Genomic DNA, 25,274 nt, shown 5'->3' with positions numbered 1-25,274 from the left:
CGGTGAAGGTCTGAACCACAAGGCTCTTGGGTGTTGGGTGCGGCAAGAGGAAGGATGAGGAGTCAGTACAGGCATTGGCCCTGGATTTGTCCGGACTCTGAAAAAGGGTCAAGAGGCACAGCCGGGGACAGTTCTGCTTGTTTCAACTCAACTGGAGGCCTTCTTGGATCTGTGGGGCCCAGAGGCATGCCAGAGGATCGGGTCCAGCACAGGGATCGATTACAAAGTGGGGGACAGAGAACAAGAGTGGGAGGTACCCTTATAACTTGATGTATGTGTGACTTCTCCTCATGAGGTGCTGGAAAGAAGGGGAAAGAGCCCTAACCCTCCCATATGGGTAGCATGCTTCATCATTGGGCAGCTAATTATTGGTCCAGTGCTACAATGCCCGATGGGCCCCTCGAGGGGGCTCTTTGATGGAGATCTTTTAAATGATATGCTGTAGCAAGCCTATACTGAAGGTACTAAAAGTGTAGATTGGAAGGGAAGTGGCTGAAACAATCAAAATGACTCAGCCTCCTTGTCACTATTTTATTATAATGGTGGTTCTTGTTAAGAATAAAAACAGAGCAAAACTAGACAGGAAATAACGGTTCATCTTGTTTATCTCAAGGGATAGATTTAAAAATGGATCAACATGTTTCTTATGTTAAACAAAGTCATACATGATCTGTGGCAAATAATGAGGACCGTCAATAACCTAATCTACAGGGGACTGGGACGGGTGTCCAAATTGGTAAACTGCCCAATCCGAATAAACCAATTGTGAAGTGTGGTGGAGCCAATATCTCTTACTGAAACTGTCATGAAGAGAGGTATAGAATTCAAACTATTTTGGAGTAATAATCAGGCCCCTTAGGCCTTGTAGAGAAAACAGCTCATTATGTCCTGTCTATTTTTACTCTGTTTTAAATCTTGACAAGAACCACCATTACAATAAAATAGTGACATGTGTCACTTAGTCGTTTTTAGTATTTCCTCGAGGGACCTGTTGGGCACTGCAGCACCGGCCCAACGAGTAGCTGCCCAATGATGAAGCATGCCACCCATCTGGGTGGGTGATGGCTTTTGCTCCTGAATGTTCACATTCCACAACTGCCCTTGTAATGGGTATTCACTAGTGGTGTTCCCCCAAGCAACACCTTTAGGAAATGCATACTTATTGTATATTGATTAGTCTACACAAGGGAGTGTGTGTGCTGAACCTGAATTACTCCCAGTCCCTCCTTTTGTTGATGGAAAGTAGGGAGTCATATTTTTTTCTTTTTGTGTTTTTTCTTTTTTGACTTACCTGAAGACTTGTAGTGGGAAGACGACCTGTCTCAGAAATGGTCTCTGAACCGAGAACGCATCCTTGACTTCGAGCGAGACCGGGCCTTCCAAGCTTTCCTGCTGTGCTCAGTGACGTAGAGTTTGGCACTGAGGTCTCGGTTGACTTTCGGGTTTATCCGAGTGCATGTGTCAAGTCATGCAAGGAACCCAGGCACCAGAGTCAGATCTTGTGAGGTTCCATCACTGGCATCTGTTTGTGACACTCTTTGCAGGGTTTGAATCCTGTTGTTTTAGGGGAGGACATGCCCCCTGCACACTGGAGAAATTTTAGTAAAATAACTCTGTAAGGTGACAGAAATCAAGGGCTCACACTTTGGATCTATGTTGGAAAGTGCGGAAAGAAAGGCATTGATGTCAACGCATTGAGGAAGCGGTTATATTGTGGCCTGGACATTACTTCCGTGGCAGGATGGAACCAACTAGGAGCCACATGACGCCACCTACTGGAGCCCGAGGGAATTGCTGAGAAAAAATCTCTGGATCCAACCTGGCAACTGGGGGCAACTGGGGGCATTCAAGAGGTGAGAATTCTGCGGCTGGAAGAATCTGTTCTCATGACACAAACATGAAGTCTTTATATCTGAGCTGGGTTATATGCCATGGATTTCTCTGGCTGTGGTCACCCATAAGATCATACAATATAGCCTTGCCCCTCCCATGTGCCTCTCTAGTGGGATGGAGTGGTCCAATAAAGGATCTAGGGCAATGATCTAGTCTGCGGACCCCCAATGATACTTGGAGCCAGGAACACCTGCCTCAGCAATTTCTATGATTAAAAGTAGTGGTTCTAAACCTTTTGCCTTCTGTGGACCCCAATGATTAACTACTATATGCAAGGGACCCTACCTTCAGCAATTTCTATGATTTAACCATCAAAGCATTACACAAAAACGCACAAACAAGCGTGCATCAAATCGATATACAAATTATGAAATAAATCATGTAAATCAGAAATAAAAAATGTAAAATTAAATTTTTTAATTTTAATGGAAAGGTTGGAGCTTTTCAAGAATGTGTTTTATTTCTGATAGAGGAAACAATATGCTACACTCTAGCATATCACTTTGTCATTTTTACTGCTCTTTTTTGTCAGCTCATACCAGTGCTTCAATAGAGGCCACAAATCGTCCATACTAGATTTCCTTAGTGGCCTTGCACTGCTTCTCGAATCAAGCTAATTATATCAACTTAACTTTTAGCTTAATTTTAAATCCTAATTTTTAAATTTTGCTTTTCTGTGTGTTTACACTTTATATGTAGTATACTTTATTAATCTGCTATTATTATTTAATCTTCTAAACTGTCGCAGACCCCTAAGTAGGTGTTCTGGACCCCAGGGGTCTGCGAACCCCAGGTTCACAATCGCTGCTTTAAACATCAAAGCAATACTCAAAAATACAGAAACAAGCGTGCATCAAACAAATATACAAAATATGAAATATTTAATGTAATCTACAAACAAAAATAAATGCAAAAATCAAATTTTTAATTTGAATGGGACGGTTGGAGCTTTTCAAATTTGAGGGCCAAGTTTATAGTTTTGCGGAGAGTGTACTCTGTCATAACAGCGATGGAGTACCATCATCGCCCAATTGAAGGTTCTCTGACACATTTAAAGTTGGATGGACCTTCAATATGTTGATGGTGGAGACTACTCCGTCTTTGTCACTGACATATACCACTGGCGGCCCGACAGAGTAAGGGCCGTTGGAGGTTTGGCCATTTGTTCACCCACCCTATGTGGAGTGAGCAGGCAAATTGCCAGATTTTACTTTCTGTCACCACCAGGTAAAACCTGGCAGCAAGGGGCAGTGAAAACTGTAAAGTGACCTCCATGCCATGAGGCAAACTCCCAATTGTGAGAGGGTCACTGGTTTTATTTATTTTCAGAAATAAAATTATTCTTTGGGATTTTCTTTTTGAAATTTAAAAAAACATTGAACGTTTGCTGCACTGTTCTATCAAGTTGACGGAGTCGTCTACCAACGTACCAATGTATTTACAGTAACCACCACCACAACGGTTCCTGCCAATGCAAGAAACGTCCCTTGGGCTGGGGGACATCTCAAAATATGAATGGGGGTACTCCTTCAGGGCGATGGAGTTAAGTACACTGGGATCTGACAGAATAAATACCCATCCACAAAAGTCTAAATCAGGTACTGAGTTTATTTCTACAAGAGGAAACACTATACTAAACTCTACAATATCACTGTGTATTTTACTCCTAAAACATGCTCTCTTTTTTTGTCTCATACCAGTGCTTCACTTGAAACCACAATTAACCTATATTAGATTTCCTCTGCTATACATGTGCTGCCCTCATAAATCAAGCTAAGGACAACATAGCTTTTAGTCTCCGATTTCAAATTCCTACACATTTACAGAGTGTTTTTAATTTTCCAATTTTGCTTTTTTGTATGTCTACACCCTGTATGTATATGGGGTATACTTATTAACCTGCTAATTGTAATTAATTTTCTAAACCCCTTGAGTAGACGTTGCAGACCCAGGCTAAGAATCGCTGTTCTAGCCACTTCTGACTTTTACCCTGTTACCCTTGTGGATCCAAATCAGCAAGGACCCTGGCGAAAGACATCAAAAAACTCTGGTGGTGCAAATTGGGGCATATATGCAGCCTATAACGAAAGAGGAGATCACTGAGACTAGCAGCTCTATTTGTGGAGTATTAACAACCGTGTCAATAAGATTCATTGAGTATTACCCGAGTGTGCCATTCCTATTTGTGAAATATTAGCTACTCGTGCTTATCCTAGTCTGGTTATTAAGGGTGGATGGATGGATGGGTTTTTATATAGCGCAATATCACCGCCAGGTCTCAAACCGCTTTGCATTGGGAACCCATCCTGGTTTTTCCCTGTGAGATAGCCCCTACTTGGTATCCCCAAGGTGAAAGCCAGGCATCCCGCCGCAGGGGGGCCGTTGTGGAGATTAAGCAAGCTATTGCCCAGAGTTGCAGAGTGTGAACCTGTGATTCGAGTAGGCTTCAAAGCGAGAATTACCGAGTCCGTGGACATTTTGGGCTCAAGACCCTGCCGCGTCGGGAATTGAACCCTGATCCTGGGCCTGATCTCAGCGTCCCGGTCTGCCTCCTCTAACCAGTGAGCCACACTTCTCCACTAAGGGCCATATGTATCAAGCCTTTTGCGATTCGTTAAGGCCGAAATTCATATTTTGAAATGTATGAAAAAATAGCAAAATAAGGAATCGTAAAAAATTGCGATTCCTTATTTTTCTTAAGCATTTAAGGAATCGCAATTTTGCGATTCCTTAAATGCTATGTATGAAGCATTTCAAAATTGCGAATTCAGGTTTAGAAATCGCAAATTACCACCAACTTGTAGTCGGTGGTAATTTGCGATTTCTTGTAAATATGCACAATTGTGCATTTGTGAGGGTGGCATATGACGCACATACATGCCCATTGGGCATGTATGTGCGCCATATGCACACACATGTAATTTTCAGGGGTGCAGCAGGGTGTCCTTGAGACACCCCTGTACCCTTGGAATAATTCTCAAATTGCGATGAGCAAATTGCGAATTCGCAAATTGAGAATTATTTCACAATCATTTCTATGGGCCTTCTGGCCCATAGAAATGAATGGGAAATTATTCCTTATTTGCGAATTCGCAAATTGTGATTTCGCAAATAAGTAATGATTGGAAATCACTAAATAATAGCGATTTTCTACATACATACCATTTTGCGATTTCTAAATAGCGATTCCTTAAAAATCGCTATTTAGAAATCGCAAATGGTGATGATTATACAGATGGCCCACAGTGACTACAACCGAAGTGTTCATGGACTATTAGGACTTCGATGATCATCAGTCACCTGTGTCAAAATTAGTCATGAAGTATTAACTCACGGTGAGAGTTCTGTTTGTGGAGTATTAACTTCTGGTGTCAGGTCTATTCATGGATTGCTAACTGACTATGAGCATTCTATTTGAGGATTATTAGCTCACTTTTTCAGTCGTTTTCATGGGTATTACGCAACTGAAAAAAGTACTCTACGTGGAATAATACTAACGGTCAAATTCAAAAACGTTATTCGGTCTTAAGAACAATACACCATAAAAGTACATAAATGAATGATGCGCAAAACTGTAATCATACATGAGAATTTAAAAGTAGTCGTAAAATGAGAATATTTAAAAAAGTAGAAAGGACTTTCAAGGTTCGAAACAAACACGTTAGATAATACATCAGATATTAATGCTTAAATGAGCAACATGACTATAAGATTACATAGAAATATAGCACAATAGCTGTTTGGCAGGATATGTCAGGAAATACATCAAACAACCGGAATTAAAAGAGGAACCTAAGATGCAAAATGGGACCAAATTTTAGTGCACAGTTACCGACTGGGAGTTTAAAAGTTACAATTAAAATGCAGGGAGGGGAGACAGAGGGAGAACAAAAACCTCCAGTTGGGTCTGCCGTGCGCTCCTACTGTCCCCTGCTAACCCCTTCGCTGCTTCTGTCGGCCAACGGCCGGCGCACGCACTACCTCCGTAGTGCTGCGCACGTCCATTGGCTGACGCGGCCCGCCCACTTAATTAAACCGCCGCACCGCAGCAGAATTCGCACCGCGGTTAAGTGGTTAACCCTTTCGATGCTCATGACGAGCTCAGCTCGTCATGATGCACAGTTGAGCTGTGCTGATGACGAGCTGAGCTCGTCATGACACCAGCAAAATGGCAATTTTCAGCACAGGGGGGGGGGGGGGGGGGAAACGCCTAGCAGCCAAGGTGTTAAAGGACCCGATGCATCTACCATGTTCAGTGTATTATACAGTGCTGCGCGTAATATTCTATATATAAAAATACTAACTGTCTTGGGGGGGCGTGGCTTGGACGCCGATGGCGATGGTCGCCTGAGAGCTCGGCTCCGGGACTGAGCCCGTGATTATCCTGCAGATCGGAGGCCGTGGGGCACCCTAGTCCCCGCAAACCGTCGATCAGACTGATTGGGACCTGCCGAGGCACCTGGTGCAACTCGAACATGAGTTGATCCGACGGAAAGTCGAAGTTTGTGGTCCCGCGGAGTGCGGCCCAACATGGCGCCCGGACCTCTTTGTCCCCTTGGTCGGGACCTTTAGGCTGGAGGAGCGTCGTTATCTACAGCGCACCCTCCACTTTTTCATCTCCCTGTGATGTGATGGTCTGGGTGTCGTTCTGATCGGACTTTGAACACGGTGATCGCTCCTGGATGATCGGATGCCCACACTACAGTGGACCTTGACTCACGGACGCCTGGCGGCCCTGGCTGCGGTGCCGATCCCCGGAGCCGCGCCTGGCTGCATCCCCCCGAGTGACTGACTTCCATGGGCAGCACGGCGCCTTGGCGCCACAAAGTCTCAGGTGGTGTTGGAAACCCTCGTTCCAGATCCTCATCGGCCAAACGGGCCTGCCCGACCTGGCGCCGATTGTCCCCGCCTCCTCCTCAGTGCCCTCCGACAACGCGGTGGTGGCGCGGCCCGAAGTTGTGGAGGTCCAACAGGCCCTGGAGACGGAGATCGCCCACCCTCGGCCCGAAAGCCACTAGCCGAGAGAGACATAGTCGACACCCGCACTTGGTGGCGCCTCTGACTGGCTCTCCACCGTGTGACTCCTGCGCCATGGGGAAACCGAGAGGAGCCAAGGGGACCACCCCAACCGCCTCAGACTCGGAGGCCCCGGACAAAGAAGAACGTGGGGACCCGGAGAGTTCTGGTGGAGCGCCATTGCAGCAACAATTTGACCGGGTCCTGGAGGCGATCGCGACCACACGCTCGGCCCTCCAGCAGGACATTGCCCAGGTGGCGACGAGTCTGGGCCTCCTTAGAGCGGACCACGGCAAGCTCTCGGATAGGGTCAAGGAAGTGGAGGGCTCGATAAAAACCTTGGAGCCAGCACAAAGAACCCTAGCCGCGACGATGAAGGATGCCCTATCCCGGATTGATGCCCTGGAGCGGCGAGCGGAAGACGCGGAAGGTCGCAACAGGCGAAATAACATTCGAGTGGTGGGCCTGCCGGAGAAGATCGAAGATGGCAACATGGTGGCCTACTTGGAAGCCTGGCTACGGGACACAGTGGCTCCGGAGGGTCTATCCTCCTTCTACACCCTGGAGCGAGCACACAGAGTCCCAGCGAGGCCGCCGCAACAGGGCCGTGCCCCGCGACCGGTGGTGGCACGGTTATTGCACTTTCGGGACAGAGATCTCATCCTTAATGCCGCCAGACATAATGGCCCCTTCAAGGTGGCGAACAGCCAGGTGAATATCTTCCTGAACTACACCTATGAGACCCAGCGCAGGCGGTTCTCATTCCTGGCGGTCAAGCGCGAGCTCCGGAGCGAGGGCATACAATACTCGCTCCTGTTTTCCCGCAAGGCTCCGCATAATTGTCGATGACAAGACTCAGTTCTTTGATTCCCCGGAGGATGTCTGTAACTGGCTCGAACTCTATAGAGCTGGAAAGGATGGCTTTAGCTCCTCATCTCAACTAGCAGTGGAGCCTGGACAGCGACGGCGGTCCAAAAGGATTGGAAGTCGCCGAGGCCGGTCAGGCGGACCCTCGACTGCGGAGACGTCGACGGAGCGGAAGGGAGTGTTGGAGGTATTGTCTGCGCTGTCTGGCTCACGGGATGGTACCATTGAAGAGGAAGCGGACCTTGGTGACGAGGGGGTACCAACGGACTCGGAGGAATCGGTGACCGACAGTGTCCACACCCCGGTGATCACCCCGAACTCGGTTGAGGACCTTCTGGATGGACAGGGTTGACGGGGTGAGCTGCGTTCATTTGGGTGGGGGCCCGCAGCGGGGGTGGCGGGGGTCGGCGATTGCTCATAATCCCCGGGGAATGGAGGTGGGGTGCCCTGCCCGTGCCTTGAGGGGTTCCTCTTATTGTTTTGGGCTCACTTTAGTCTCGGTAGCCCGAGCATCGAGGGCCCATTGCCAACGCCCAGCCCGCACCTGGCCCTTAAGGCCTTCCTGCGGTGGCGACTGCAGGATTAGTCGGGGACAGAGGGTTTGCTGGGGGTATGGTTTGGATGGGGTCTAGATGGTACTACTTGGGTCCTGTTCTGGGGAGGGTGGGCATGGGTTTGGGTCGCACCGGGGTTGTTGTTTTTTGGTTGGGGAAAATGGCCGCCATCAGTGCTGGGTTGATTGTTGCTCTTTCTTTGTTGGGGCCCGGATGGAGAGACTTTGCACGAACAATATGGGACAATGGCTGATGTTGCTAATGTGAAATGCATTACTTGGAATGTACGGGGGCTTCACACTATGTCTAGACGTCACAAAGTCCACGCTTATTTAGTGCGTAGAGGGGTGCAAATGGCGCTGCTGCAGGAAACCCATCTTAACAAGGCGGAAGGGGCGGCGCTACAGCGTAGGTGGAGGGGGCAGGTCTTTTACACTTCGTACTCCGCGTATGCCAGGGGGGCGCTAATTTGGATCAGAGCGGGGGTTCCTTTTCAGGTTACGAAATCAGTGGTGGATCCGGAGGGTCGATATGTGGCCATTTCGGGCACTCTGGGGGGGAGGGACCTAAACGTTTGCTGTGTTTATGCATCCAATGTGGACCAGCTTGCCTTCCTTTCCAGGTTATCGGGCTCGTTAGCCCACTTCTTTTCCGGGCCCCTCCTGCTCGGCGGGGATTTCGATTCAGTAGTAGATGTGGAGAATGACCGCTCACATCCCCCCCTCCCTGACTCTCCGGTTCGCCGTGTAGCTAAAGGTAGGAGGGACTGGCAGATGCACTGGGGTCTGACGGATATCTGGAGGGCACAGCACCCCGACACTAGGGACTATTCCTACTTCTCAGGCTTGCACGAGTTACACGTCCGTCTGGACGGGTTTCTGGGCTCGGCAGACTTGGTTTCAGCGGCGGTCCGGTCTGAATATTTGACCAGGACCATCTCAGATCATAACCCTCTCCTGCTGGACCTTCGCTGGTTTCCGGGGGTGCCTGCGGTGCCCACCTGGAAGTTGCGTCCCGAACTCTTGGAGGACATTGTATTCAAAGCGGACCTAGAAGACAAGATCTCGGAATACTTCTCTTCCAACGGGGGCACTGCGGGTTCGAGGGCGCTAGAATGGGACGCTTTTAAGGTGGTGGTCAGGGGCTTCTGCATTTCCAAGAAGGTGGGCATGAGGCGAATCATCCTTGATGATTTAGAAATGGCAGATCGGAAACTCCGTGAGTTGGAACTCCGCCGCCCCGGGCGCCCGGAACTCCAGGAACGCACGGCAGCGGCGAAAGAGGCGGTGGCGGCGGAGGTCGAACGGCTGCGCTGTTTCGACTATAAGGCCTATACTGTTAGGTCCCTTGCAGAGGGGGATAGATCGAGCGCATTGCTGGCGTGGCTAGCTAATCCTACGCGCCAGACCTCTCTGACGACGTCCATGCGTACGGCGGATGGGACCGAAGTGCACACTCAGCCTGAGATTCTGAGCTGTTACCTACACTACTATGAACGCTTATACCGCAGTCGCTCTGCCAGAGACCCCGACCGGCTTGACGACTACCTGCGACCCCTAGAGCTCCCAATGGTGAAACCTGACGTAGCGAAAGCCCTGGGTTCCGACATTGAACTGGGGGAGATTCGCAGCGCCATTAAAAAGATGGCAAGGAATAAGACCCCGGGTCTGGACGGCCTTCCGGTTGAATTTTATGCCGCTTATGCTGATCTCCTGGCACCGAGGTTGCTGATCGTTTACAGAGAGGCGAAGCGGCTTGGTCGGCTCCCCGGCTCGATGTGCGAGGCCTTGGTGGTTCCCCTCCTCAAGCCGGGTAGGGACTCGTCCGATCCGGCGTCCTACCGTCCTTTATCAATGTTGACGGTCGATTATAAAATACTGAGCAGCATCTTGGCTTCGAGATTGCTGGGTCACATGAGCTCTCTGGTGCATGAGGACCAGGCTGGATTCATCCCCAAGCGAAACACGACCATGAACATCCGTAGGCTGTTCCACTTGCTGGGAGAACCGCTCGTGGACGCCCCATGCCCGGTAGTCCTTTCGGTAGATTTGGAGAAGGCTTTTGACAGCCTGGAATGGGACTACCTGCGCACAGTATTACTACGATTCGGCCTCGGTGAGGGTTTCGTCAGATGGACCACGGTACTATATACCTCGGCGTCGGCCAGGTTACGGGCAGGCCCGCTGATCTCCTCGCAATATCCGGTGGAGAGAGGCACGAGACAGGGCTGTTCATTATCCCCGCTTCTCTTCGCGTTAGCGGTGGAACCTCTGGCGCTGCTTCTCCGGTCGGGAGCCCACTATAATGGCTTATGGACGCCTTCGGGCCCACATTATGTCTCGCTGTACGCTGATGACCTGTTGCTCTTCCTTGAGGACCCGGTTGCTGCCCTGAATGGAGCTGCGACGGCGCTCACTGCGTTTGGGGAGGTCTCGGGCCTTCGGGTGAATTGGGCTAAGACCTGTCTTTTCCCGGTTCGTAAGGGTACACCTAGCCCTGATATCAGTAGAGAGATTAGGTGGGAACCTGACTGCTTTAAGTACCTGGGGGTATACGTCTACCATGAACCGTCAGACCTCCTGGATGGAAACATAGCTCGCAGCACTCGCGCGCTGCGTGGTAGCATGGACTTCTGGGCTACTCTACCGCTCTCGGTTGCTGGACGGATCGCTTTGCTTAAAATGGTGGCGCTTCCCAGGTTGCTATATTATTTCCGGGCGCTGCCGATTTGGATCCCGCCAGCCACATTTCGAGTGTTACGGTCAATGGTGGTCGGATTCCTTTGGGGTTCGTGCCGCCGAAGAGTGGCCCTCAAGACCCTGACGAGGCCGAAAGCTGAGGGTGGGCTGGCGGTGCCGGACTTTGAAAAGTATTACTTGGCAGCGCAGTTGCAGACTTTCACCCAGGAGGTCGCCAGGGAATTCCGAGGCCCAGAGGACAGGAATAGCTAGGCATGTTCTCTCCTTCATAGCGCTGCAACAGCGTTTGGCCTTGCAGGACTTGACACTTGAAGAGAAGACCATTCGCTTGTGTTGGAACCGAGCCCACGCCCGGGGCCAGTTGCGGATACCGTATGCACCCGAAATACCTCTGGGCATGCTGACGGCCCTGCCTCATGGCGGTGATTGGTCACGATTAGCGGATTGGGAGGACGCGGGCCTACAGTTGGTGGGTGACCTTTACGAGGACGGGGCGCTTTTGCCCTTTCAGGAGCTCATTGATCGCTTCGAGGTTCCTCGCGGTGATTTTCTTCTGCACTCGGCCCTGGTCCGAGCGATTCAGGCGCACTGGAAGCACGGACAGGAGGAACCTCCTACTTCTCCGGTGTGCCAGTATGTTATGATGTCTGCGGGAACTGTTAAGGCGGTCACTTGCTTATATGGCAGACTGCTCAATGAGGGGTTGGCCCCCCTCACTACTTTAAGAACCTGTTGGGAGGCAGACATAGGGAAGGAGATCCCGGAGACGACCTGGTACCAATTCATGAGGCGGGCCTGGAAGGGCACGCGCCACGCCCGCTTTCAATTGGTCCACTACTACGTACTCCATAGGGCATATTTGACCCCGGCGAAGATCCAACAATATTTTGCCACGGACTCCGCGGACTGCCCCAGGTGCCAGGCGCCTGATGCAGACCTTCTTCATATGTTGTGGTCCTGCCCGGGGCTGTCCTCCTACTGGCTGGAAGTGGGGGGTACCCTGGAGGAGGTAACGGGGAGATCCTTATCGGTTGATGCGGCAGTGGGGCTCCTGCACTGGTTCCCACATACCCCCAAAAATAAAATCACTAGTAAATTCATTGATCTGGGGCTTCTCCTTGCTAAACGGGAGGTGACCAGGAATTGGAAGGCACGGGTTGGTCCAACGGGGGCCCGATGGCACAGCGAACTCTTGAAATGGGCTGCGGAGGAAAGCACGCTGCGGTACCAGTTAGCTAGGAGGCAACACAACGAGAAGGCGCAGGAGGCGGTGCTAGAATGGGAGACATTAGTGCAGGCCCTCAGGGATTATTGCGCTCCCAGCGATTCTGAAAGCGAAGATGCAGCTCGCCCCGAGTCCCGGTAGACGATTGCACTTTACATGTCTTGCTTTCCTCATGGGTCCTCTCACAGATCCTATTACGGCTGTTACCGTGCACTGATGGCGGGGTTGGGGGGGGGGGTTTGGTTTGGTTCATAGTGTTTTGAGGGGGGGGGTTTCTTTTGGGTTTTTTTTTGTAGGATGGTTTAGAAAAGCAGATGACGGATAGTGGATCATCCGGACCAGCTTCGACTTCCTGTTGAGTCCCCCATTGGGTATCGCCGCCCGACCCTTGGGTTGTGGGCTAAATGGCTGTGTAATGGTTCATCCTGCTGGGGGACGGAGGGATGTGTTCTACTAATTTTGATTGAACTTATAATGCTGGTCGCTTTGTAAAAATTTACTGATTCCTGCAATAAAAATATATTTAAAAAAAAAAAAAAAATACTAACTGTCTTAGTACGACAGATGCAATTTCACCTTACTCTGGCTGTCCTGTTCATATAGTATTTATGGAGTATTAACCTCTACATGGAGCATTATCTGGATAGGGTTTTCTAATACTGGAGTACTAACTAAGACAGTTCTCTCTGAAGAGTTAACTACCTGAGAATGATTTATTGGTGGATTAATAACTGTCTTTGACACTTCTATTTGTGGAGTATTATCTACCAGCTTAACAGAGTAGTATCTGGTGAGACAGTTCCATTTACTGAGGAATATGTACATGTGCCAGTCCCAGTGTATTTGTGGAGCAGTAGCTACTTGTGCCAGTACACTTGTTGACTATAACCTGATGTGGCTGCTCCATTTGCGGAGTATTAGCAGTATGTTTAAGTAATACTCATTGACTACCATCTGACTGGGACAGTTCTATTTATATAATATTGTCTACCTGTTTAAGTCCTAGTGGTGACATACTAAGTATCTTTGAAAGTTCTATTTGTTCAGTATTAGCGGCTTGTCTGCACTTCTCATTTAGTATTTCCTGGTTGTAACACTTCTCTTTGTAGAATATAATCTACCTGTGTCAGTCCCATCCAAGGAGCATAGCCTGCCTGATAGCACAGTCAGAAAGTATAAGTTGATTATGACAGTGTTACTCATGACTATGACAGTGCTATGCCTGCACTCCAACCTAGCTGCTAATTCAATGAAATGAACTTGACTGTGGCAGGCAACCTGACAGTGACACTCTTGTCCATTTGGTAAAAAGCCAAGTTCCCTCACCTTTCGAATGTGGCAGGAGAACAGCACTGAGTTGTAGTTGACTTTCCCCCTTAGTTCTTGCAGTGCTCTTGCAAACTGTGCAGCAGTCTGTGGATTGTCCCTCACCTGCAACAAAGCAGAACAAGGGTGAATGCGGTTTGGTAATGAGGCATTCGAGTACAGTTGCACATGAAGATGTGCACCTCTAAATTACTTCCTTTGTTTATCTTCCAAATTACCAGTTTTTACCAGTTGACAGTTCGGCCACTTTTTACAGTTTTGTTTCCAGGTATGTGAGTGGCAAGCTACATGGGTCTATATCACAATCCATGCTTGAAACCAGCTCCCTGTACACTAAGTCTACCCACAAGGCTTTGTGCACAGAACCTTCCAAGAGTAGCTACTCGTCTCATTCAAGCATAAGAAGAAGCAAGTTACTTACCTGTAACTAACACAGGGTTCATATCGTTGAAGTGGCTTTGTCGACTGTGTCTTCATTGATGGTGTCCTCACCTATGAAGGCTTTGTCGATTGTGTCTTCATTGATGGCGTCCTCACCTATGAAGGCTTTGTCAATGGTGTCTTCAATGATGGTGTCCTCACTTATCACCTTGGCTGCTAGAGAGATTATCCTGCTGTGCTGGACCCCTATGTAAATGGGTGTGGCCGTGACGGAACCATTCCATCAATAGATTAGCACAGCCCAACCGTGACTGATGACGGAATGGTTCCATCACAAGCATCGAAGGAGCTAAGAAGGCTTTGTTGACTATGTCGTCATTGATGGTGTCCTCACCTATGAAGGCTTTGTCGACAGTGTCTTCATTGATGGTGTCCTATCCTATGACGTCTTTGTCCATGGTGTCTTCATTGATGGTGTTCTCACCTATGAAGGCTTTGTCGATGGTGTCTTCATTGATGGTGTCCTCACCTATGAAGGCTTTGTCAATGGTGTCTTCATTGATGGTGTCCTCACCTATGAAGGTTTTGTCGACTGTGTATTCATTGATGGGGTCCTCACCTATGAAGGCTTTGTCGATGGTGTCATCATTGATGGTGTCCTCACCTATGGAAGCTTTGTTGACGAAGTCTTCATTGATGGTGTCCTCACCTATGAAGTCTTTGTTGGCAATGTCTTAAAGGATGGTATCTTTGTCACCAGTTCAGCAGTCTTTGAGGATTCAGCTGACTGTGCAGTCAGCCCAGAGGAGGCCAGAAAAGGTGCAAGCGTAGAAGGTGTGAAAGAAATCATAGCTAGAACAGCTGCCCTTACATCTTGAGGTGCAGAAGAAAATAGCCCACAGAACAACTAAGCACATTCGTTAGGTGGTCTGTCCCTTTTAAAGACTTTACACAGAGGTAAATTGTGACTCTTCAGCTGAAGTACTTGTTTTCGAGGTCTTGCCTTCATCACAATGGTGTTTCCATACTCGCTTTGATGGGCCAGAAGGAGCAGACTGAGCTCACTAATGTGGAAACTCACTGGGAGCCTGTGGAAATCTGAACGATGGTGACTTCTATACAGAGTTGTGTGTAGAGTTATTTTTTTCTACTTGCTTAAGTTTGGGTTGTTTTCTCTGAGCCTGACTGCCTACTAAAGTGGCAGTATTTCTGGCCCTCTAGGTATTGCTTGAGAAATACTGTTGTTGAAAATTAATTGGAGGAGGGGAAAAATCGACATATCATGGTATCGCAGTGCATTGCCGGATATACATCAAAACTGTGTTTATCGAGAGGAGGAGCTTAGCGCGCATCTAAGATGGTCGCGTGAGCTGAGAGCTCCCGAAACCCTCGCCGCCTCCTACATCTATCCTGTCACGGATCCTGTTTCTAACTACGGGTTATTGTAGCTGAGACTCTCCTGACCTATATGGCTTTTTCGTCATTTGAATCGGACGCCGGACACCTGAAATACTCCGTCCTGAAGCCTGAAGGCCTACACCGTGAGATATCCAGGGACTTGGGCATCCGAAACACCCGAGAGTAGTTGAACAACAACGGCGTATGGAAGGAGATAGCTACCCGGGGTCTACTTTCGGTTTCGATTTTTCCTGCCCAAGACGGCTGGGAGACGACTGTCCCTTGATCTAGCTGGCCCATGTGCTCACTTGCTTAATTGCTCTTCACCGGCGCCCAGCACTTTGATTTTTCGCTGTTTCTCTCCGTGGGGAGCCATTTTCACCAGGTCCCAAAGCCCCTAAGAGGCGCGTAGCCCACCATGGCGGGCAAGCCTGACAGCGACAAGCGGACGACCAAGAACACGTCTCGGGGTGGCATTACTCAAACCACCATTATGGACCGATTTGCGCGCCACAAGGGTTCACCCAGCGGAACTGGCAAAACTTCGGAGGACCTTGGTGGTGGCCCCCCTGAAACGGAGGAGCGGACTCTTTGAGATGTGATGGGCGCCATTGCGAGCATGAAGTCATCCATGGGCCAACAATATGAAACTTTGGCCGCCAAAATTGACACAGTGGCTGTGGATGTCTGTTTGATTAGGGCGGACTTGGCTAAGACTAACGAGAGAGTCAAGTCGCTGGATATCAAAGCTGCCAGTCTCACCACCGACGTTTCCGATCTCCAGACCGAGGTCCGGACCCTACGAACCTCGAGTGAACAGTTCGCCCGCCGGCTCGAGGATTTTGAAAGCCGCGCTAGGCGCAATAATGTTCGCATCGTCGGAGTTCCAGAGTCCTCAGCCGATCAATCGACGGATCTCCTTGTGGAAGACCTGATTCTAAACTATCTCGCCCCTAAGGGCCTCAGTAACTTTTTTGTGGTGGAGCGTGCCCATAGAGTTCCGGGCGGAAGACGCAAACAGGGTGCTACACCACGACCCATAATTGCGAGGATCTTGAACTTCAGGGACAGGGACGCCATTTTACAGGCCTCGAGGACCAACGGCCCCACCAAATTTGAGAATGCATCCATCAGCTTCTATCCCGACTTCACTCAATCAGTGCAGAAACAGAGACTGGGATTTACCGGGGTGAAGCGTAGACTGAGAGACCTGGGCATGAAGTATGCCATGCTCTTCCCTGCCCGACTACGTATCGAACATAATGAGCGTGTGCTATTTATTGATATGCCAGAGGTGGTTAGTGACTGGTTGGACACTTTGTCGATGCAACGGGACAATGCGGAGCAATCCAAAGGCGCAGAGGGAGGCCAAGAGGACCAGGAGGAGTAAGGAAACCGGCGTGTGTAACTACCATACCGTGTTGCGGTGGTTCGTTTTCTTTTTGGGTCAATTACACTTTCACGAGACAAACCCTGGGGCGGCGGGAGATTGGGACTTTTCCTCCTCCTGGGGTGTTTCTTTTTCCTTCTGTAGATTAGTTTTCTAGGGTAGAGCGACAGGCACACTGCAAATTGGGGTGGTTTTTTGTATTATCGCAGGTGTGCAGGGTGGGGGGATGTGTGTGTGGGGCATTTTGGGGGGGGGGTCTTTCTTTCTGTTTGCATTGTTTCAGAGGCTGCGCATTGTTGCATATTGTGATCTGTGTTTCCTTCATGGGGTTTGGGGACCCTGCCACTACTTATGGGATGGGGGATAGGGGGTTGAGAGTTTTGAGTTGGAATGTCAATGGCTTGGGGGACAAGATAAAATGGGGGATCGTACTTCAATACTTGAAACGCCATTCCCCTGATATTGTATTATTGCAAGAAACGCACTTGGTGGGGAACACGTTCCATGCTATGAACCGGAGGGGCTACAGGTTGGTTGCACACTCGGGGTTCACCTCGGGATCCAGAGGGACCAGTGTTATGGTCCGAAATTCCCTCCCCTTGGAGATTGATGACATGGTATTGGACGATAGGGGACGGTATGCGGCCATTATTGTAGGTGGGAGGGGAAGGCGATCTCCATCCTTTCAATATACATTCCCCCGGGTTTACAGACCACCACGTTTGCCGACCTGGGGAAACTGGTGTTGGAGCTTCCTGAGGGGATCTTGGTGGTTGGAGGAGACTTCAACTCTGTTGTTAGCGGCTCGGAGAATCGTCATCCTCCCAGAGCTCTCACGCAGTCGCAGTCCGGCCTTGGCGGCTTCTTGGAAACGTTTGGTATGGTTGATTGTTGGCGGATGCTTCACCCCGGGCAGGCTCAGTACACCTTCCACTCTGGGGCGCATGGGAACTTGGCTAGACTTGATTACATCCTCATTCCTGCAGCCCAGGCTGTATCGGTGAGAGAGGTACGACATTTGCCCAGAGGCATCTCGGATCACTCCCCGCTATGGATACTCATTGATCTCCATCTGGGTACCGGGGGCCAGGTCACCCCGATCAATCCGTGGCATCTCCGTCTTCCGGAGACCAGGGCTGGGGTGGTTAAGGCTATCGACCATTACTTTGCCAAAAATGAGGGATCGGTGCCATCGTCTGTGTCCCTGTGGGACGCTTTTAAAACTGTTATTCGGGGTCAGACGCTATCACTGATTGCTGATTCAAAGAAACGCTACAATGAGGAGGTTGAGCAGTTGGAATCTGACATCGTTGCTTTAGAGGCAGATCTTGAATCTGGGGTCACGCGAGATAAGGTACATGTTTTGCCACTGAAACAGTCTGACTATAAAGCCTCGGTGACGAATGCTGCGAAAGCCATGAGTCGGGAGCAACAGGGCCGTTTGTATGATGTGGGCGACAAGGCAGGGAAGTTGATTGCATTGTTGGACAAGAAAGAAAGACTGAATCGAGTGGTGCCGGTTGTTGAACGAGTGGATGGCGTACGTGTGATGGATCCACTGGAGATCGTGGAAGAGTTTGCCTGTCACTTCCGAGCGGTGTATGCGCCGGTCTCTGATCCGCCGGAGGAGGACTCGCATCTTTTGCTCAGGGATATCGCTTTGCCTAGCTTGTCCGAATCTGACAGAGAGCTTATGGAGGCGGAATTTTCGGAAGTAGCGCTTGCTATTCACTCCATTCACTCCGGGAAAGCTACAGGCCCGAACGGCATACCTATCGAGCTGGACAAGTTGTGTCCAAACAAAATGGCGCTGTACCTTCGCTCGATGTTCTTGGAGTCCAGGGAGAAGGGTTCACTTCCCCGAGACCAGAGATTGGCATCTATCGCCGTAATACATAAAGAAGGGAAACCCCGTGAGTTGTGTACTTCCTATAGACCTATTTCACTTCTTAATGCCGAACCCAAGATCCTGGCAAAACTGTTAGCGAATCGATTGATTAAAGTGATTGGGGACTTGGTGCACCCAGATCAATCTGGCTTTATTCCGACCCGCAACACTGTGTTGAATTTACGTCGTCTACACGCCGTTCTGGCGAGGGCGGAGACGTTACGTGAACCGGACATTTTGGTTTCTCTGGATGCCACCATGGCATTTGATACAGTAGAATGGCCGTACCTATGGGCGGCTCTGACAAAGTTTGGCTTCGAACCGGTATTCATTAGCTGGGTCCGGCTACTTTATGAAGAGCCCCAGGCTCAGGTGGTCATTAATGGTAGGGTTTCGGCTTCTTTTGTCCTCGGGAGAGGTATGCGACAAGGGTGCCCCCTGTCCCCGCTGCTCTTTGGTTTGGCTTTGGAACCACTGGCCGCCTGGTTGCGGTGGGAACCGTCACTTAAGGGTATCAGGTGGAGCCCTGACTTTGAAGACAGCATCTCATTGTATGCGGACGACATTCTCCTTTATCTCACTTCCCCTCGGAAATCTCTGGGGGTACTGTTCGATGTCCTTGGCTCCTTTGGTAGAAACTCTGGTCTAGTGATCAACTGGAGTAAGTCATGTGTCTACTCGCTCACGGACGATACGCCACTCGTGCCGCACAACTGCCCGATACAAATCTCGCCCAACGGCTTCAAGTATTTGGGTATATATATCTCGCGTGATCCTGCCGTTAGGTATCAGCGCAACTTGCTCCCCCCGCTTCTTCGTTTGAAGGCTGATGTGAAAGCTTGGTGTAGGCTGCCGCTGTCCCTGGTGGGCAGGGCAGCTCTCTTCAAAATGATGTCCCTCCCTAGATGTTTGTATGCACTCTAAAACACTCTTGACCTTGTGCCTACCAGCTATTTCCATGAGATCGAGAGCCTCCAAAGAAAGTTGTTGTGGACCGGACGTCCCCGGATTGCCTTGGCTAAGCTCACGCTGCCTTGGTACGATGGCGGCATAGCGTTGCCTGATATCAGGCGTTACTACTGGGCCTCTCAATTGAGTTCGGTTAATCATGCACTGTATGGCCCAGTTTCTAACCCGGCCTTTGCCATGGATAAATGGTTGCTTCCGGGCGGGAATTACTACAGGGCACTTTATTCCAGGCGGTCAGATAAGATGTTAACGGGGCCCACCAAGGTAGCGGTGCGGATCTGGTATAGCGCTAATGCAGCTATGGGCTGGTCAGACACTATCACTTGAGCGACTCCACTCTATGTCTCCGAGAGGTTAAGCAATTTGTGGACTACCAAGGGCTTTGAGAAATGGGACCTCATTGGTATCAGCAAGGTGGGGAATCTTTGGCAGAAAGATAGGATAAAGACTTTTGATGAGCTACAAATTGAATATAAACTTAGCGATCAAGAATACTTCCGGTACTTACAGATCTGACATGCCATTGGCTTGGTCTTCCTGACCGGCACTCTTGTTCCGGAATCCTCATCCCTGTCCCCGACAGTACGATCTCTCTTATATATAAGAAATTGATAAATGACCGGACAGACCTTCTTCTACAGCTCCGTGAGGCCTAGACCAGCGATGGATTGGAACTGGACGATGAGGATTGGCAGGCAGCGATATCCTCCCCGAAGGAGGTGGCAATCCCGGCCCGTCTGCGACTGGTGCAATTGAAAATCCTGCACAGAGTGTATGTGACGGGCCCTCGATTGTTACATATGGGATACTCTGTGGATGGATTGTGTAAGCGTGGGTGTGGAATGATGGGTACCTTCCTTCATATTCTGTGGGAATGTCCAGCGGTGGTGTCCTTTTGGAACCGTGTGCATGGCGTCATGGAAGAAGTAACGGGTGTTTCGATCTTGCCTGAGGCCCGAAGGTGTCTTCTGAATGTGTGGGAGCCCAACGACTACAATGTGGCTCAGACACAATGGGCCACTTTAGGGAATATGGTCGCCAAACGTGACATTGCCCAACTGTGGGGATCCTCGAGGGCACATAGTCTGTCAGCCTGGTCAAGAAACATGGACTGGTGCATGTTTCAAGAAAAAACGGTCTATGTTGCCCGGGGCAGGCCTAAGAAGTGGGGGAGGATATGGAATCAGTGGAACCAGTATTGTGGAGAGATCTGTACTCCCCCCTTTGTGAGTCCACAGGAGGTGTTGCAATCCCCTTAGCCAGATGTTCCTTCTGGTCTTGATTTTCATCAATATACTGCTTGCTTGCTCTCTCCCCCCCCCTTCTTTCCCTATAGCTTTTTAGCTTCAATTGTTGCTGTGTAAGATCCTTTTAGATGTGGTTCTCCCCCTCCCGAAGGATCACTTGTGTATAAGCTTTTTGTTTTGCCTCGACAGTTATTTACATTTTCCTTTTTCCTGGTTTGTTTAGTTTTCTTAAAAAACATAAAAGAAAAAGACCTTATTTCTCCTGTGATTAAAAATACATGGCTACAACATGTTTGCCTAATTGCCGCCGGACCCTAGGGTTGTCGGCTGAAGTGCTGTGTAACTGACTCATCCTGTATACTTGACAATGGTGGCAGCCGACTCGGGGTGGCTGTTTGCTTGTTACTGTATAACCATACTTGTCAATAAAGGTTTAAAAAAAAAAACTGTGTTTATCACATTCACAACACTGCTGGACAATTCATGGCATTGTTCTGTAATATCATGACTTTGCATTGCACTGGCAGGCATATCAAGTTATATTTGTGCATATCACAACACTACATGCTATTGTCTGACGTGTAGCATGGTATGCAGGCATATCTTGGCATTGTATGGAATTGCTGAGCATATCATGGAATTATACAGTGTTGTCAGCCATACAACAACATTATTACTCGTATCATGACATCAAAGCAATAGCTGGGAATGTAATGTGCATTGCTGGGAATAGAATGGAATTATGTGGCCTTGTTCTACATATCATTCGGTTAATGGGCATAAGAAGCCATTATAGGACATGACACAGCATTACCTGGCATTGATGAGCATAGCATGCAATTTCTGTGTATATCACAACAGAGCATGGTAGCATTGATGGTGTTTATTCCTGTCCTCAGTGCTTATATCATGGTACTACTTGGCATATAATCACAATGCTATGCATAGTGTGCCACTGATGAGCTGTCACAATATTGCTAGCAATATAATGATACCGGATTGCTTTGCTGGCATATTATTGTGTTACCTAGCTAAATAGGGAAGAACCTAGGCACACAAAGCTGTTCTTCGCACATGATGGCTTGCTGTATGTGTGCAAATGAGGTTGTCCCAGAGAAGATTTGGAGGTATCAATCCATTTAGGTCATTAGTAAATCAGATCACCTCATTACAATGGCAAGACGATATTTGTGCATCCAATTAGTGCATGTTGTAGCATCCTCCCCAGCCCGGGTACTCTTCAATGACTATGCCACACACGGAGCATCGTTATTCTTCTGCGTGTTTCTGCAAACTCAGCACTCTAAACCTGCATTCAATTCACAACGCACTAATGCTTATGTCACAGTTCTATAGAGTCCATCAGAAGCCACAAAGATTCCGTCATGACATGTTCACACAACACTACATCTCCCCCTTTGTTAAATAAAAAATTGCAATTTTTGTAACAAATATATACAATCAAAGCTCTTCATTGAGTCTTCATGGCGCGTGGATTATAAGTCTCGACCATGTCTGTGGAAACTCGTGATTGGCAGTAGAAATGTCCTGGACTGGCTTCGGTGATGAAGCAACAGCAGCAGTCAAGGGTTCTTCACTTGTCTTTTCAGACCCAGTCTCTGCAATGACATCAGTGCCTGACGAGCGATGATTCACATGTCTGAAATGCGAGGAATCTCATGTACTTGACTTCCCAGGATGCTGGGTAGTCACCATTTGTTCTTTGCTGGTCACAACATGAAAGGGTTCAGCATTGAAAGGAGCTCTGGACTATCTTTTTCTATACTGTTGAACAAGAACTTGATCTCCTTTCATGAAGGTGACCTCTTGTGCATGTCAACGCTTGTCAGCGTGGGGTTTCATTTTCTTCTTACGACCCATGTCTGTCATGCGTGTTTCTTCCTCGCTATTTGCCCATCTGCTGGTCCATTGAGGTAACTTGGTCGTCATGGGTCTCCTGAACATCAAGGTTGCAGGACTTTCCCCTGTGGTCGAGTGAGGGATTGAGCGGTAAGCTGGAAGAGTGGAGTTTAGAACAGCTTTAAGGTCAAGCTTTTCTAGAACAGCACACTGGACAGCTTTCTATAGAGTACTCATGAAACGACGACAGGGCCATTGGCCTGTGGCCCAGAGGAGTGCTCTTCTGATGCTTCAGTTTAAGGTGACTGAGAAAGTCTTTGAATTCCTGCCTGTTGAAAGGTGGGTCATTGTCAGACTTTAAAATTGCAGCATCACGCCAGGTTGCGAAGATGCTGTCTAATCTCTCAATGACACGTTCATGAGTGATGGAGGAGAGATCTTTGTTAATGTTAATGTTATGTGTGTCTTATATAGCGCTCGGCTACTCCGGGGAGTGTCCCGGCGCTTTCTGACCCATAGCTGAAACAGAAAAGAAAAAGGAAAAAAGAAGCAGACCTATCATTGACTGTAGAGCCAAGTTTTCAAAGCTTTTCTAAAGGCCAGCAGGTTTGGAGTACAACGGAGTGCCAGGGGGAGGGTGTTCCACAGCTTGGGAGCGAGATGTTTGAAAGAACGTCCCCCTATCCTAGCTTTCCTGATAACAGGGACAGTTGCCAGACCAAGGAATTCTGATCTGAGGGTTCTTTTGGACTTATAAAAGGTAAGACGTTTCTGGATGTACTTAGCCTCAACAGCATGGAGTGCCTTGTGGGCCAGTGTAAGTGCCTTAAAAGTAATCCGCTTTCTGACAGGAAGCCAGTGAAGGGAGAGTAACAAATCCGAGGCTCTAGCATGGCGGGGAAGACCAAAAGAAAACGAGAATGTTTATCAACGATCACCATGAGGTGTTGTCCATTGCCAAGAGGACCGAATAAGTCCACTGCAATTATTTCCCATGCATGCCTTGGCAACTCTGACATGCTCAATGGATGATGAGTGATTTTAGATGACAGACAGTCGCATAGTTGACAGGGCTTTAATTCCTTTTCATCCCTTTCCTCGAGATGTGGAAACCAGACTCGGTCTTGGAGAGTTTGTTGGTGGCAACAATTCCACGATGTCCCTCATGGGCCACTTCGATTATGTATTGTTGCAGACTCTCTGGAATGACAATACTCAGCCCTAGTAAAATAATATATTCCTGTGTGGTGGAGAGTTAATTCTTAAACTTTAGATTCATAGTCGCTGGGAAGAGGTCTAGGCTGGTATCAAGACTGATGTGTAATAATGTCTTTCAGTTTCAGAATGCCACTATCTTGAATTTTGGCAGAGATACTTTGTTCTATCAAAATGGCAGCTTGAGTTATTGATTTCACTAGGAAATTTATGTAGGCTTCAGCCGTCATAGAAGGGGTGCCAGAGCATTGTAGAGGCACTGGTAAAAAGTAGTCTGCAGGGTTCTGATCTTTCCCTGGACGATGCATGATGGTGTAGTTGTATTCTTGCAATTGCCGACCCCAAATTCAAAGTGAGGAAGCATTTTTGCTTTTAGACTTCTAAAGATAGTCAATAATGCTTGATGATCGGTCATAAGTGAGAAGGGCTTCCCATACAAGAATACGTGGAAATGTTCACAAACCCACACCATTGCCAAGCTGTCTTTCTCAGATTGTGAGTAAGCATGTTCAGTTTGGGACAAACTTTGGCTGGTGTACGCCACAATATTACTTCAAGTCTTTGGGTGTCCGCTGTGACAGGATGGCAGCCAACCCAAAAGGGCTAGTGTCAACAACAACCTTGGTATGAAACTTTAGATCAAAATATGCTATTTCAAGTAGCGTTCTACAAAAGCTTGCTTGATCTTCTGTAAGCTTTGCTCACATTAATGTGAACAAGGGTAATGAACATTATTTTTAGTCAAGTCTCTAAATGACGCACTGACAGTAGCAAAGTCTTATAAGTATCAAGAGCAATAGCTGGCCATGCCAAGGAATGAACGTAACATGGAAACATCTTGTGGGAGACTGGCAGTAGGCAGTGCTTGCACTTTTATGAGGACCAGGTGTCATGCCTCCATCAGAAAAGATATGGCCAAATAATTTTAACTTTGTCTTCTGGAACTCACATTTCTCAGCATTCAAAGTTAAACCAGCATCAGTGAGCAATTGACACACTTGAGTGAGAGCTTTCTCATGCTCCTTCTATGTAGCTCGAAAACAAAAATGTAATCACTATAAATGAAAGCATTCATGGCAGGCTGTATGATAAGTGGAATGACATCTTGGAATAGCTCTCCAGCTGATTACACACCAAAATTTAGGGTATGATTTAGATATTGGCGGTTCGACCACTGGCCACCACAGATGCGGTCTCTGAAACACAGTTGAGTTGACATCGGTCTGCCCACCCTATCTAGAAGTATACTCGATAGACAGAAGACCACCGAAATGGTGGTCTTCTGTGCTGTTAAACCGCCCACCGTTGCCGTCCAGATGGGGGTGACCTTGGAGATGGGGGTACAG

General features: G+C 48.6%; 1 protein-coding gene across 1 annotated transcript in view; it reads right to left on the bottom strand.

Annotated features, from left to right (window-relative positions):
- LOC147685121 (unconventional myosin-Ig-like) overlaps nucleotides 1-25,274 on the bottom strand; it is a 1,601,091-nt gene that overhangs the window by 387,621 nt on the left and 1,188,196 nt on the right. Inside the window, exon 19 of the mRNA XM_086941006.1 lies at nucleotides 13,581-13,685. Within this exon, the coding sequence (XP_086797132.1) occupies nucleotides 13,581-13,685 (105 nt within the window). The remainder of the gene's footprint in view (nucleotides 1-13,580; nucleotides 13,686-25,274) is intronic.

This window comes from Lissotriton vulgaris, chromosome 10 (assembly GCF_964263255.1).
Source record: "Lissotriton vulgaris chromosome 10, aLisVul1.2, whole genome shotgun sequence".
Lineage (NCBI taxonomy): Eukaryota > Metazoa > Chordata > Amphibia > Caudata > Salamandridae > Lissotriton > Lissotriton vulgaris.
This window is presented reverse-complemented; position numbering and strand designations above follow the sequence as displayed.